Source organism: Carcharodon carcharias, chromosome 6 (assembly GCF_017639515.1).
Source record: "Carcharodon carcharias isolate sCarCar2 chromosome 6, sCarCar2.pri, whole genome shotgun sequence".
Taxonomy (NCBI): domain Eukaryota; kingdom Metazoa; phylum Chordata; class Chondrichthyes; order Lamniformes; family Lamnidae; genus Carcharodon; species Carcharodon carcharias.
The window spans coordinates 3079455-3096130 of NC_054472.1; the positions used below are offsets into that span (position 1 = coordinate 3079455).

Sequence of the window (16676 nt, forward strand, 5' to 3'; positions counted from 1 at the left end):
TGTCCCAAACTATAGTTTCCAGAAGTTTTCCTACCACTGAAATCAAACTGATTGGCCTGTTGTTGCTGGTTTTATCCTTGCACCCCTTTTTGAACAAAGGTGTAACATTCACAGTTCTCCAATCCTCTGGCACCACCACTGTGTCTAAGGAAGACTGGAGGATAATCACTAGTGCCTGTGCGATTCCCCTCTCACTTCCCTCAGTGGCATCTCATCCGGCCCTTGTACCTTTTCAATCTTAAGTAAAGAGAGCCTTTCTAAAACTACCTCCTTCTCAATTGTAAGTTCTTCTAGTGTACCAGTTACCTCCTCTCTCACCTCGGCCTAGGTAGCACCTTCTTTCTTTGTAAAGACAGTTGCAAAGTACTTGTTTAATAACTCCGCTACTTCCTCTGCCTCCATGTGCAAGCCCTATTTTTTTTTTATCCCTAATCGGCCCTACTCTTTCTTTTACCGCCCTTTTATTATTTATATGCTATAGAAGATCTTGGGATTCCCTTTTATATTAGCTGCCAATCTATTTTCATGCTCTCTCCTTGCTTTTCTGATAAGTTTTTTCACTTCCCCTCTGGTCCTTCTGTATTCAGCCTGTTTCTCCATTGTACTTTCTACCTGACACATGTTGTACGAGCACTTCTTCCTTTTAGTCTTCATCCCTATCTCTCTCATCACCCAGGGTGCTCTGGATTTATTTGTCCTACCTTTTTCCCTTCAAGGGAATATACCTTGACACTGCCTGAAATACTTTTTCTTTGAAGGTGGCCCATTGTTCAGCCACCATCTTTTCTGCCAACATTTGATTCCAACTCATATGACTCAGATACATTCTCATCCCATCGAAGTTGGCTTTCCTGCAATTAATTATCCCTGCTCTGGATTATCCCTTGTCCTTTTCCATGGCCAACCTATACCTTATGATACAATAGTCATTGTCCCCTAAATGCTGTCCCACTGATATTTGATCCACTTGGGCCAACTCATTCCCCAGAACCAGGTCCAACAGTGCCTGCCCTTTCATTGGACTGCTGCAGAAAATTATCTTGAACACGTTCCAGGAACTCCCGCTCCTCTTGTCCCTTTGCACTGTTCCTATCCCAATCAATATTTGGATAATTGAAGGCCCCCATTATAATTACACTATAATTCTTGCATCTCTCTGTAATTTCTTTGCAGATTTGATTCTCTACATCCTTTCCACTAGTTGGAAATCCATATATTACACCAATCAATGTTACTGCACCTTTTTCATTCCTTATCTTTATCCAGAGAGATTCCATCCTTGACACCTCTGTACAGTATTGTAATGCCACCTTTAATCAATATTGCCACTCCCACACCTTTTCTTTCTTCCCTGCCTCTCCTAAACACTTTGTACCCAAGAACATTTAACGTCCGGTTTCTTCCTATAAGAGCCAGGTCTATGTTATAGCAATAATATCATAATTCCATTTGTCAATCTGTGCCTGTAGTTCACCAAACTTATTAACCCACACTCCGTGCATTCACATACATGCACATTAACCCTGATTTAGGCTTTTTTTACTTTCCCCCTTACTCTGACCCCATCTAATGACTTATACAGCCTACTCTAATTCTATCAAACTCTCTGAGCATTCCATTTACCTTGATATTGCTCTGTGATATATCCTCCTTATCAGTTAATACTTCTCTGCTTCCCATTGACTGAGAACTAAATCACAATTGCTTCATTGTCACTGGATCAAAATCCTGGAACTCCTATTCTAACATCACTGGGATATTACCTAGACCATGTGGATTTCAGCAGTTCAAGAAGAATGACTCATCACCACCTTCTCAAAGGCAATTAAAGATGGGCAATAAATGTTGATCTTGCCAGCAATGCCATATCCCAAGAATGATTTTTTTTAAAATTGTCACCTCATGTAAGATTTCTGGAAGGTTCAAATGGAACTTAAAAAGATAAATAGGCTTCTAAATGCACTGAAAGCATTCCGTTTTAATTTACTGTTTGCTTTTTTCCCCTTCTCCTGTGCCTTCATCTGCAGAATGAGTAATGCATCCAGTGATTAAGAAGAAACAAACCAACGTCTATAAGTATCCTAGGTTACCAAGGCATTTCAAAAAAGATGTTAGAGAAATAGTTATTAGTGCTTAAACTGTGAGACCGAGCTGCAGGAGAAACCACTAATGGTTAGCTTGAAGGCAGCCATAGATCAATGCCAGAAATCCTAAAAGGAAATTGAAGTTTTAGAGAGCATGTGCTAAAGCCAATAACTTCAAATGCAATTGTAATTATTTCTGTCATTGATCCACATCATAGGTTTTCCTCTGAAGAATCTTGGCATTCTTGGTATGGATTTTTAGTACTTGCTCTTAGGAAGGAAAGAATGAACTTGGTAAGAATTAGGCATCACAAGGAATACCGTTTTTACATGAGTGGTTAGGATTTGCCTCATAGATCATAGCTATAGTTCCAATAATAGCCTTCAAAAAGGAATTGGATAAGTGCTGGAAGGAGAAAAATTGCGGGGTACAGGGTAGGAGCAGGTGAGTGGGACAAATTGGATTGCTCTTTGAAATAACCAGTACAGACTAAATGGGCCAAATGGCCTTCTTCTGTGCTATACTATTCTATGATTCTATGAGAGCAGAACTTAGTTAACAGTAAAGGAAAGAACTCAGGATGATCAGCTTGGTTAATATCAGAGTGCATGATGGTATTTGCTTACTGCCCATAATGCCTTGAGAAAGACTTTTCTTGTTTTCCCTTAGGCAAGGATAAGGGACAGAATAGGCAGAGAATAACAAAGCGAGGCTGCTTTGCTGAGCTGTGCAAAACTGTCATGAACAATAGCCTGTTCCATGCAGCAGCAAGTTCTTCAATTGTTAGAATGGACAAACTACAAAAAGGTATTGCATTAGCAAACTAGAAGGAGAAGGCGAGAAAAACAACTATTCTGCAAATATCTTCAGGAGAATTACATGCAACATTGGAACAAGACAGCATAGGAGAGGAACCTTCTTAGCTCCCAAGAAAATAGCCTTGAGTAGTCCTTTGTTCTCAAGTTACACTCACAAGAAAGATTGTATTAGAAGCTATACTTCCATTCTCGTAAAATCTGTTGTGTCTGAAGCTCAGACTGAAAATTCTTCAATGTTAACTACGGTATCTAATTCAATCCTTGAGCTTCCATATCCTGAATTATAGAGAGAGATATCCCTATACCCCGACATTTGCTTGTAACTCCAGTTAGCAGCGTAGCAGGTCGAGAACCTCAGTCCAGTAGAACTTGCAGCCCATAAAATGCCCACCAAGCAATCAGTGCCAATCCATTTCATTTTACCCTTTTGTTGACCAAATAACCATTTGAATTCCTCTTCCTGAAGTTACCATCTGACATTTAGTCGCCAATGTTATACAATGTTGACAGATTACTCAGCTGAGGATGGGGCCGATTTGTTAAAACTTTAGCCCAATTGTCTCCATCCCACATTGGCTTCCACTTGTCAGTCAGGGTCATGGGTTGGCGATGAACTACACTGCAGCAACCGACCAAGGCTCCTTTACTAACACCTCCCAAACCTGCAACCTCCACCACCTAAAAAGACAAAGACAACAAACCCATGTGAAACGCCACTACCTTTGAGTCACACATCATTCTGAGTTGGAAATATATCCCTGCTTTCTTCATTGTGTGAAGATGGGTGTGATTGTTTTTAATATTTTGGGAATATGGTGGTATTCTGTAAAGAAGGGTGTGAGTGTGTCCATGATTAATAAAACTGGGGGAAAGTTAGTAAAGACAACTTGTCTGTGGGAACTGAGAGATGAAGGGTAAAGGTTCTAGATGCATGCATTTGTAATGAGAGGCTGTGGTGAAGTAGATTTGCAAGTGAATAGGTTGGGTTTTAAAATTTGCATTAGGAGATAGGTAGGGACTTGACTTTTCAGCTGTTAAATTTCAAAAGGGAGTTTAGAAGTGACAAGGGACTTTTACAACTTACAAAGTTTTCATAAGTAAACAAGGGAAGGTTATTAAATTTTATTTGACTCGAAAGTGGAGGCAATTGGAAAACGAGAATTTTTTATATTTGGAAAAGTTGAGTTAAAAAGAGGTGTTTGAGAATAATGGAATCTAAGATGAAAGAGAAAAAAAGATATTTAAGGAGAGATGTTTAGTTGAGTCATGGTGGCTGTGTGGGGGAGATGTCCTGAGACCAGACCTATGTTGGGAGAAGGTGTGAATGTTATGAATTTGAAGCAGCCATCGAGTTTTCAAACCAGGGAGTTCTTTGTCTTCAGAAAGTAGTCTGTTTCTGAACCTTTCTTTTGGATTTCCACAGCAGAGTGGAAGAGGGTGAAAAGTCATGTGGTAAGCTTTTACTAAAGTGACAGTAGTTTTTACTTTGGGTAATATTGCTGGATTTCTATGTTTAAAATCTATAAGGGAGCTGTTTCCATGTAGTTTACTTGTGTGTTCTGACCAACTGGGTATTTTTTGGGATATTTTGTGGAACCGTTTTAACTGTGTAACTTTAATCTCGTGTGCTTAAATTTTATTTTCTTCTCATTAATAAATCTTCTAATTTTAAAATCCTAAAAGTGTTACTGGCATTCTATGCTTCTGGGATCAGTAGCTTTTCCTTCATTTTCAAAATACAAAAAAAAAGATTATGACCAGTAAGATAAACTTCCCTCTGGGATTTGGCTTGCTCAGCAAATAACATTGGTTGTGGTCGTAACAATTGCCTATGGGTCAAAGTCCTGCAACTCCCTACTTAACAGCTCTGTGGGAGCACCTTTGCCACATGGTACTGCAGCAGTTCAAGAATTCAAGCATTTCTTCAGGCAACTATTGATGAGTAATATATGTCAGCCTTGTTAGCGATGCCCAAATTCCAAGAATGAATTTAAAAATCCTGACTTCATCTAGCCACGGCATTTATGAATTTGTCCAGTGGTGACCTCCAGGATGCTGATGGTGGGGGCTTTGGCCATGGTAATGCAGTTGAATGTCATGGGTGATTGGTTAGATTCTCTGCTTCAATGGTGCAAATATTACTTGCCGCTTATCAGCCAAGCCTGTTTATTGTCCAGGTCTTGCTGCATGCGGGCATTGATTGCTTCATTAACTGAGAAATTGAAACTGTGCAAAAAAAAAAATCAGTAAGCAACCCCTCTTCTGGTAGGAGAGAAGGTCATTGATGAAGTAGGTTGGGCCTATGATACTACCCTGAAGAACTCCTACAGCAGTGTCCTGGTGCTGAGATGATTGGCTTCCAACACACAATCAACTTCCATTGTGCTAGGTATGAGCCCCAAGCAGTGGAGAGTTTTACCCCCTGATTCCTGTTGGCTTCAATTTTACTAGGGGCTCCTTGGTGCCACACTTGGTCAAATGCTGACTTGACGTCATGGATAGACTTTAAGTTGTGGTTGCTCAATAGTGATTCAAATGAGAACCCTGACTGTTTCCTCCTCTTAACCCTTTAACTCAAGGATGTTGGACCCATTCATAGATGACCACTACATGACCAAACTCAAGACAGACCTTGGCTCAAACTTTCAATAGATGTGCAACTGAGTGAGAGCCCACTGGGCCTTTTGAGGAAAACAAGTTGTGTTTGTTTTAAATATATCTGTACTTCACAATCTTAATGTATGCAGCTTTTTAAATAAATGGCATTGATATGTTAATTGATCATCATTTTATGTTTAAAGTACAAAGAATTTATTTTTAAAAGTGCAAAATTTAACAGTTTTTTTTAAAGTCCACAAAATACCTACAAAAGGCAAAATACTTCAGTTGGTGGAAACCTGAAATAACATGCCAGGTACACTTTGCAGGCCAGCCAGCATTTCTGGAGAGAGGAAGGGAGAGTTAATTTTTCATGTTGTTGACCTTTAACCAGATTTCACTAGATATTTGATAGGCCCATGTGAGGGCTTGGGAGAGAGAAAACAGACTGGTCAACACATTTTGTAAATGCTTTCTGATTTATTTGGGTGTGGGCTTTGTTATAATCCACTAACTTGCCAAAACTGTTACAATTAATGAATCATAAATAGTAGCCTACAATAATTTGGCCCTGTGACCCAAATCCCTTCCTGTAAGTGGCTTTGTAAGTGTAGTTGTAGTACTGGAAGCAACTAAACCAGTGGCTGTTCCCATGTCCTTGCTGGTAACTCTGCTTATCTAATACACTCTGTAATATCTCAAGTCTCAAACAAAAAGTAGATTGTTTACAGTAACTCCATAACAAGTTGCTGAGATGATGAAACTTTACCTGTTTTTTTTAGAAAAAAATGTTATCCCATTAATGAACTTTTAAAATGGACAGAATCTTCTGGGAAACAGATGATAAGGAAAGATTTCCTGCAAAGATTCGCTTGATATTAACGCACCTTGCATGTTTGCAGATGGTCAGATTAAAATAAAATTGGCGCAGTAATGAAGAAAGCTAGTGTTGCAAAGAGGGATACTCAAAGTTATGCTCTGGAATTTATTTCTGTCATAATTTGGGTTGACCTAACCCCCATATAAATTCAAAATTCAGCAACATCCTCTTGAGTATCCTCTGTAATTAGAGAAAAGCTGCGAGCAAATGCGTGTAATCTGTGTGTGCAGTGTTCAGGAACGTTTGTATGGAGCATTGCACAGCAGAGTGACACATTGATATTTTACAATATTATATTCATGAAACACTTGCTACCTTTTATTTCCCTCAACAGTGGTCTAAAAAATAGTTGTGGGGGTGTGGGCGCAGCGAAGTTAGGGGAGGAGCTGGGGCTGGTGCTTTGCCTCAGTTAGTAATGGTGAGAAATTGGATTTTAATTTCACAGAACCGGTATATTATTGGCAGCAGACGGATGAAGATCTGACAGTAAACATTCAACTACCAGATAACACCACAAAACAGAACATAGACTTCCAGTTGTCACCAGGTCACTTGCAAGTTGGAATGAAAGGACAAGCCGCTTTCGTAGAGGGCCAGTTGTACTCTTCAGTTGACCATGGCCTCAGCACTTGGACAATTAATGACAATAGGCAAGTACTTTCCCCACTCTGAATCTTCATGATTACAACAAAGTGGAACTGTAACTGAAACAAGTGGACCATGAGGTGATTTGATAAAGTAGCTAGGGAAAAACTGTTTCCACTGGCAGGAAGGTCAGTAAGCAGAGGACACACATTTAAGATAAAAAAAGACATGGTGGAGATGAGAATTATTTTATGCATGAGTAGTTATAACCCAGCACTTCCTGAAAGGGTGGTGCAAGCAGATTCAATAGTAACTTTCAAAAGGGAATCAGCTATATGTGAAAAGGAAAAATATGCAGTGCAATGGGGAAAGTGAAGAGGAGTAAAGCTATTTACCCTGATGGGCTGAATGACCTCTTTCTGTGCTATATAGACTTATACCACCGAAGGACGTTTATTGTGCCTGTGCTTGCTCTTTGAAAGAGCAGCCTTGTTTAATCCCACATCCCCAACAATCTAATTGTATACTTTTACAATTAGCTATCAATCAATAGAAACCAGGAATACAGCTGTCTGACTGGAGCAGACCTTATTTCACAGGAATTCTTTCATAGTATGTGGTTACAAGTAGATTTCCATGCACCCAAAACTTCCTCAGGAGGAGTCAGGGGTACTTTAGGGGTACAGTAACATAGTGGTTTTGTTGCTTGACTAGCAATTCAGAGGCCTGGACTAACATTCCAGAGAAATGAGTTCAAGTCCTACCACTGAAGTTTAAATCCCACCACTGTAGCTAAGGAATTTAAATCCAGATTTAAATCTGGAACTAAATCTGGACTAAAAAGCTAGTATCAGTAATGGTGACCATGTAACTACTGGACTGTTGTTAAAAGCCCATCTAGTTCACTAGTCTCCTTTAGGGAAGGGAATCTGCCATTCTTACCCAGTCTGGCCTATCTGTGACTCTAGACCCACAGCAATGTGGTTGATTATTAACTGCCCACTGAAATGGCCCAGCAAGTCACTCAGTTATATTCGAGAAGGCAGCTCACCACCACATCACTATCTTCTCAAGCACAATGTTGGTCTTACTAGGAATACTGTTACAACTGGGATGAGAGGAATGTGCAGGTTCTCTAGCCCCACTACTCTATAGGTCACAGCGATAGCATAAACGTTTACATCACTCACCAAAATGGCCAGTTGTTTACCTTCACTGCTGCTGGACCCAGAATAAAAGAGACTTTAACCAGGCTTCTTTCAATAAACTTAAGATGGTTGATTTATTATGAAACAAAACTTTTTTAAAAAACAAGTTACAGAACTGATTAACATACAATTTGTATTCCGGGAGTGTAACAATTTACCCCTTTTTAAAAATCCCAACACATATACTCACAAACACAAAGCAAAGGACAAAACAAATAAGGTCTCTGCAGAGGTTGGTATAAGGGAACATTGTGACAGAGCTCTGGTCACAGCAATTATCTGGGAGTCTTTTTGGATGGATCCTCGGTGAAGCACTGTCTTTGTTAACTCTCGTTTGTCGCAGCTTTGCTGGTTCTCAATACAGATGAGTTACACTGAGATGGACTCTGGATGTAGGCAATACAGGGGGAGAGAGAGAGAAGCAATCTTCCTTCACAGTTTGTTCCCAAGGCACACACAGGATGTGGGCTTCCTTGACTCCACTCTCAGCTGCACTGAACTATCAGTGGCTCCCAGGGCTTCTTTTAGCCATAACTTTTCCACAGCTTGGAGCCACCAAACAGTTCCTGGGCCTTCTCCTGAATCCCAACTGCACAGCCAGCTCACAACACTTTGTTTAACTTAACTGGGACTTCTGCCTGTGCCCATGCCTGTGACACTTGCAGTTTGGCTCCCTGAAGCTTTTTGCCTCAAACTGCCTCTCTGATTGACCCTTCAACTGATCTGGGGAACTTATCAGCGTACACTCAGTGGGTCCCACGTTCGTCACTAGACAGGAACCACTGTAACAGCGTTTGAACGTCCTGCCCGTAAATGTTACAATGCCCACAGATCAATGGATTTCTTAACAATACCCGTATCCTGTGAGTGCAAAAAAGAAAAATAAATACCCGAGGTAAATATAAAGTAAACTCTGTAAAGGTTATACCTAAAGGCAGTAAAATTATACAGATAGCATTTAGATTTAGAGACCCCAGTCAAAATGCCCCTGAACAAAATGTTAAGCTAACAATTGGACATTCTGCTCTTTCATGTAGATACATCTTTATATTCTTTTGACATATGTCCCTAATGATGAAAGAAGTGTTGATGCTTTCGAGCAGGATTTCTCAAATTGTGGTCCCAACCAAAATCTTGGCATCTCTGTTACTTGCTGTTTCATGCTGAGGTTTCGAGAGAGCTAGTTAAGCTCTGCTATTCACTTAATCAGAACACCAAGATTCAGGATCATTAATGTCAGTAATTCAAGTCTGTGCGGGTTATTGGGGACCTTGAGATCCTTAGAGTATACCAATGGGAACCATGAAGGCAAAAGTTGAAGACACTTCTGCTCCAGAGTGGGCAGTCTGAGAAAGATGTGCCCTGCCTCGGTGGCACCAAGATAGATTTGGTTGCCTTTTGCTAGATTGTTGCACTTGTGCTCCTTCTAGACTGACAGTCCTAGTGTCTTACTGAGGGATAGCTACACTATCAGAGATGCCATCTCTAGGAAGCGACATCAAACTGAGGCCCTGTCTGTCCTCGGGCAGACGTAAAAGATCCTGTGGCATGACCCGAGAGTTCAGTTCTCTCTGGTGTCCTGACAAATATTGCTACTCCTGTGTGATGAAAAACACTTGTAATGACAGAACAAAAACAGAATTACCTGGAAAAACTCAGCAGGTCTGGCAGCATCGGCGGAGAAGAAAAGAGTTGACGTTTCGAGTCCTCATGACCCTTCGACAGAACTTGAGTTCGAGTCCAGGAAAGAGCTGAAATATAAGCTGGTTTAAGGTGTGTGTGTGGGGGGCGGAGAGATAGAGAGACAGAGAGGTGGAGGGGGTTGGTGTGGTTGTAGCGACAAACAAGCAGTGATAGAAGCAGAATATCAAAAGATGTCAACAACAATAGTACAATAGAACACATAGGTGTTAAAGATAAAGTTGGTGATATTATCTAAACGAATGTGCTAATTAAGAATGGATGGTAGGGCACTCAAGGTATAGCTCTAGTGGGTTTTTTTTTTTTTATTTTATATAATGGAAATAGGTGGGAAAAGGAAAATCTTTATAATTTATTGGGAAAAAAAAGAGAAGGGGGAAACAGAAAGGGGGTGGGGATGGGGGAGGGGACTCACGACCTAAAGTTGTTGAATTCAATATTCAGTCCGGAAGGCTGTAAAGTCCCTAGTCGGAAGATGAGGTGTTGTTCCTCCAGTTTGCGTTGGGCTTCACTGGAACAATGCAGCAAGCCAAGGACAGACATGTGGGCAAGAGAGCAGGGTGGAGTGTTAAAATGGCAAGCGACAGGGAGGTTTGGGTCATTCTTGCGGACAGACCGCAGGTGTTCTGCAAAGCGGTCGCCCAGTTTACGTTTGGTCTCTCCAATGTAGAGGAGACCACATTGGGAGCAACGAATGCAGTAGACTAAGTTGGGGGAAATGCAAGTGAAATGCTGCTTCACTTGAAAGGAGTGTTTGGGTCCTTGGACGGTGAGGAGAGAGGAAGTGAAGGGGCAGGTGTTGCATCTTTTGCGTGGGCAAGGGGTTGTGCCATAGGAGGGGGTTGAGGAGTAGGGGGTGATGGAGGAGTGGACCAGGGTGTCCCGGAGGGAGCGATCCCTACGGAATGCCGATAAGGGGGGTGAAGGGAAGATGTGTTTGGTAGTGGCATCATGCTGGAGTTGGCGGAAATGGCGGAGGATGATCCTTTGAATGCGGAGGCTGGTGGGGTGATAAGTGAGGACAAGGGGGACCCTATCATGTTTCTGGGAGGGAGGAGAAGGAGTGAGGGCGGATGCGCGGGAGATGGGCCGGACACGGTTGAGGGCCCTGTCAACGACCGTGGGTGGAAAACCTCGGTTAAGGAAGAAGGAGGACATGTCAGAGGAACTGTTTTTGAATGTAGCATCATCGGAACAGATGCGACGGAGGCGAAGGAACTGAGAGAATGGGATGGAGTCCTTACAGGAAGTGGGGTGTGAGGAGCTGTAGTCGAGATAGCTGTGGGTGTCGGTGGGTTTGTAATGGATATTGGTGGACAGTCTATCACCAGAGATTGAGACAGAGAGGTCAAGGAAGGGAAGGGAAGTGTCAGAGATGGACCACGTGAAAATGATGGAGGGGTGGAGATTGGAAGCAAAATTAATAAATTTTTCCAAGTCCTGACGAGAGCATGAAGCAGCACCGAAATAATCATCGATGTACCGGAGAAAGAGTTGTGGAAGGGGGCCGGAGTAGGACTGCAACAAGGAATGTTCCACATACCCCATAAAGAGACAGGCATAGCTGGGGCCCATGCGGGTACCCATAGCCACACCTTTTATTTGGAGGAAGTGAGAGGAGTTGAAGGAGAAATTGTTCAGCGTGAGAACAAGTTCAGCCAGACGGAGGAGAGTAGTGGTGGATGGGGATTGTTCGGGCCTCTGTTCGAGGAAGAAGCTAAGGGCCCTCAGACCATCCTGGTGGGGGATGGAGGTGTAGAGGGATTGGACGTCCATGGTGAAGAGGAAGCGGTAGGGGCCAGGGAACTGGAAATTGTTGATGTGACGTAAGGTGTCAGAGGAATCACGGATGTAGGTGGGAAGGGACTGGACAAGGGGAGAGAGAAGGGAGTCAAGATAACGAGAAATGAGTTCTGTGGGGCAGGAGCAAGCTGAGACGATCGGTCTACCGGGGCAGTTCTGTTTGTGGATTTTGGGTAGGAGATAGAAGCGGGCCGTCCGAGGTTGGGCAACTATCAGGTTGGAAGCTGTGGGAGGGAGATCCCCAGAGGAGATGAGGTCAGTGACAGTCCTGGAAACAATGGCTTGATGTTCAGTGGTGGGGTCATGGTCCAGGGAGAGGTAGGAGGAAGTGTCTGCGAGTTGACGCTCAGCCTCCGCGTGGTAGAGGTCAGTGCGCCAGACAACAACAGCACCACCCTTGTCAGCGGGTTTGATGACAATGTCAGGGTTGGACCTGAGAGAATGGAGTGCAGTAAGTTCAGAGAGAGACAGGTTAGAATGGGTGAGAGGAGCAGAGAAATTGAGACGACTAATGTCGCGCCGACAGTTCTCAATGAAAAGATCGAGAGAAGGTAAGAATCCAGAGGGAGGGGTCCAGGTGGAGGGAGAATATTGAAGATGGGTAAAAGGATCCGTTGAACTGGGAGAGGACTCCTGCCCAAAGAAGTGAGCCCGGAGACGAAGACGGCGGAAGAAGAGTTCAGTATCATGCCGAGCCCGAAATTCATTGAGGTGAGGGCGTAAGGGTATGAAACTAAGTCCTTTGCTGAGCACTGAACGTTCAGCATCGGAGAGGGGAAGGTCAGGGGGTATAGTGAATACACGGCTGGGGTTGGGATTGGAAGATGGGGTGGGGACGGAGGGACAGGCAGGGGTGGAGGGTCCTAGATGGGTGTTGGTGTCGATGAGTTGTTGGAGCTTGCGTTCCTTAGCACTTGAGAGAAAGAGAAAAAGTTTCTTGTTGAGGCGTCGGATGAGCCGAAGGATAAAATGAAACTGGGGGCACGCGCAGCTTTGAAAAAGGGTACGGCGGTGCTGCTGGAGGGAGAGGTCGAGTGTGTTCATATGGCGGCGCATGGCACTGAGAGTGGATTTCAGAATGTGACGGGAACAGCAGTCCGAGAAACGTTTTATGTCCCGGAGATACCTGTAATCCTGGGTGGGTTCGAAACATGAGGGGTGGAATTTCAGTTGAAATCCATGTGGGGTAAGTCGGAGACGGAGACAGTCACTGAGAAAGGAGATATGGCTGTGAAAGCGGGTTTTAGTAAACACCTTGTCAAACACTAGGAGAGAAATGGAAAGCAATGAAGGTGAACAAGGCAACAGAGAAATCCGGAAATCTTGTCGCAGAGAGGAACAGAACTTCTTCAAGGAGGTAGGCATTTCTTGAAGAGCAGTGGCAGTCAATTAAACACAGAGATAAAAACAAAAAAACTGCGGATGCTGGAAATCCAAAACAAAAACAGAATTACCTGGAAAAACTCAGCAGGTCTGGCAGCATCGGCGGAGAAGAAAAGAGTTGACGTTTCGAGTCCTCATGACCCTTCGACAGAACTTGAGTTCGAGTCCAGGAAAGAGCTGAAATATAAGCTGGTTTAAGGTGTGTGTGTGGGGGGCGGAGAGATAGAGAGACAGAGAGGTGGAGGGGGTTGGTGTGGTTGTAGCGACAAACAAGCAGTGATAGAAGCAGAATATCAAAAGATGTCAACAACAATAGTACAATAGAACACATAGGTGTTAAAGATAAAGTTGGTGATATTATCTAAACGAATGTGCTAATTAAGAATGGATGGTAGGGCACTCAAGGTATAGCTCTAGTGGGTTTTTTTTTTTATTTTATATAATGGAAATAGGTGGGAAAAGGAAAATCTTTATAATTTATTGGGAAAAAAAAGAGAAGGGGGAAACAGAAAGGGGGTGGGGATGGGGGAGGGGACTCACGACCTAAAGTTGTTGAATTCAATATTCAGTCCGGAAGGCTGTAAAGTCCCTAGTCGGAAGATGAGGTGTTGTTCCTCCAGTTTGCGTTGGGCTTCACTGGAACAATGCAGCAAGCCAAGGACAGACATGTGGGCAAGAGAGCAGGGTGGAGTGTTAAAATGGCAAGCGACAGGGAGGTTTGGGTCATTCTTGCGGACAGACCGCAGGTGTTCTGCAAAGCGGTCGCCCAGTTTACGTTTGGTCTCTCCAATGTAGAGGAGACCACATTGGGAGCAACGAATGCAGTAGACTAAGTTGGGGGAAATGCAAGTGAAATGCTGCTTCACTTGAAAGGAGTGTTTGGGTCCTTGGACGGTGAGGAGAGAGGAAGTGAAGGGGCAGGTGTTGCATCTTTTGCGTGGGCAAGGGGTTGTGCCATAGGAGGGGGTTGAGGAGTAGGGGGTGATGGAGGAGTGGACCAGGGTGTCCCGGAGGGAGCGATCCCTACGGAATGCCGATAAGGGGGGTGAAGGGAAGATGTGTTTGGTAGTGGCATCATGCTGGAGTTGGCGGAAATGGCGGAGGATGATCCTTTGAATGCGGAGGCTGGTGGGGTGATAAGTGAGGACAAGGGGGACCCTATCATGTTTCTGGGAGGGAGGAGAAGGAGTGAGGGCGGATGCGCGGGAGATGGGCCGGACACGGTTGAGGGCCCTGTCAACGACCGTGGGTGGAAAACCTCGGTTAAGGAAGAAGGAGGACATGTCAGAGGAACTGTTTTTGAATGTAGCATCATCGGAACAGATGCGACGGAGGCGAAGGAACTGAGAGAATGGGATGGAGTCCTTACAGGAAGTGGGGTGTGAGGAGCTGTAGTCGAGATAGCTGTGGGTGTCGGTGGGTTTGTAATGGATATTGGTGGACAGTCTATCACCAGAGATTGAGACAGAGAGGTCAAGGAAGGGAAGGGAAGTGTCAGAGATGGACCACGTGAAAATGATGGAGGGGTGGAGATTGGAAGCAAAATTAATAAATTTTTCCAAGTCCTGACGAGAGCATGAAGCAGCACCGAAATAATCATCGATGTACCGGAGAAAGAGTTGTGGAAGGGGGCCGGAGTAGGACTGCAACAAGGAATGTTCCACATACCCCATAAAGAGACAGGCATAGCTGGGGCCCATGCGGGTACCCATAGCCACACCTTTTATTTGGAGGAAGTGAGAGGAGTTGAAGGAGAAATTGTTCAGCGTGAGAACAAGTTCAGCCAGACGGAGGAGAGTAGTGGTGGATGGGGATTGTTCGGGCCTCTGTTCGAGGAAGAAGCTAAGGGCCCTCAGACCATCCTGGTGGGGGATGGAGGTGTAGAGGGATTGGACGTCCATGGTGAAGAGGAAGCGGTAGGGGCCAGGGAACTGGAAATTGTTGATGTGACGTAAGGTGTCAGAGGAATCACGGATGTAGGTGGGAAGGGACTGGACAAGGGGAGAGAGAAGGGAGTCAAGATAACGAGAAATGAGTTCTGTGGGGCAGGAGCAAGCTGAGACGATCGGTCTACCGGGGCAGTTCTGTTTGTGGATTTTGGGTAGGAGATAGAAGCGGGCCGTCCGAGGTTGGGCAACTATCAGGTTGGAAGCTGTGGGAGGGAGATCCCCAGAGGAGATGAGGTCAGTGACAGTCCTGGAAACAATGGCTTGATGTTCAGTGGTGGGGTCATGGTCCAGGGAGAGGTAGGAGGAAGTGTCTGCGAGTTGACGCTCAGCCTCCGCGTGGTAGAGGTCAGTGCGCCAGACAACAACAGCACCACCCTTGTCAGCGGGTTTGATGACAATGTCAGGGTTGGACCTGAGAGAATGGAGTGCAGTAAGTTCAGAGAGAGACAGGTTAGAATGGGTGAGAGGAGCAGAGAAATTGAGACGACTAATGTCGCGCCGACAGTTCTCAATGAAAAGATCGAGAGAAGGTAAGAATCCAGAGGGAGGGGTCCAGGTGGAGGGAGAATATTGAAGATGGGTAAAAGGATCCGTTGAACTGGGAGAGGACTCCTGCCCAAAGAAGTGAGCCCGGAGACGAAGACGGCGGAAGAAGAGTTCAGTATCATGCCGAGCCCGAAATTCATTGAGGTGAGGGCGTAAGGGTATGAAACTAAGTCCTTTGCTGAGCACTGAACGTTCAGCATCGGAGAGGGGAAGGTCAGGGGGTATAGTGAATACACGGCTGGGGTTGGGATTGGAAGATGGGGTGGGGACGGAGGGACAGGCAGGGGTGGAGGGTCCTAGATGGGTGTTGGTGTCGATGAGTTGTTGGAGCTTGCGTTCCTTAGCACTTGAGAGAAAGAGAAAAAGTTTCTTGTTGAGGCGTCGGATGAGCCGAAGGATAAAATGAAACTGGGGGCACGCGCAGCTTTGAAAAAGGGTACGGCGGTGCTGCTGGAGGGAGAGGTCGAGTGTGTTCATATGGCGGCGCATGGCACTGAGAGTGGATTTCAGAATGTGACGGGAACAGCAGTCCGAGAAACGTTTTATGTCCCGGAGATACCTGTAATCCTGGGTGGGTTCGAAACATGAGGGGTGGAATTTCAGTTGAAATCCATGTGGGGTAAGTCGGAGACGGAGACAGTCACTGAGAAAGGAGATATGGCTGTGAAAGCGGGTTTTAGTAAACACCTTGTCAAACACTAGGAGAGAAATGGAAAGCAATGAAGGTGAACAAGGCAACAGAGAAATCCGGAAATCTTGTCGCAGAGAGGAACAGAACTTCTTCAAGGAGGTAGGCATTTCTTGAAGAGCAGTGGCAGTCAATTAAACACAGAGATAAAAACAAAAAAACTGCGGATGCTGGAAATCCAAAACAAAAACAGAATTACCTGGAAAAACTCAGCAGGTCTGGCAGCATCGGCGGAGAAGAAAAGAGTTGACGTTTCGAGTCCTCATGACCCTTCGACAGAACTTGAGTTCGAGTCCAGGAAAGAGCTGAAATATAAGCTGGTTTAAGGTGTGTGTGTGGGGGGCGGAGAGATAGAGAGACAGAGAGGTGGAGGGGGTTGGTGTGGTTGTAGCGACAAACAAGCAGTGATAGAAGCAGAATATCAAAAGATGT

At 44.5% G+C, this 16676-nt stretch overlaps 1 protein-coding gene across 3 annotated transcripts in view; it reads left to right on the plus strand.

Moving 5' to 3' along the window:
• The window catches only part of nudcd1 (NudC domain containing 1), a 115392-nt gene that overhangs the window by 51359 nt on the left and 47357 nt on the right, over positions 1 to 16676 (plus strand). For all 3 annotated transcript variants that reach the window (XM_041190459.1, XM_041190460.1, XM_041190461.1), the window contains one exon: positions 6827 to 7031. In XM_041190459.1, the coding sequence (XP_041046393.1) occupies positions 6827 to 7031 (205 nt within the window). The remainder of the gene's footprint in view (positions 1 to 6826; positions 7032 to 16676) is intronic.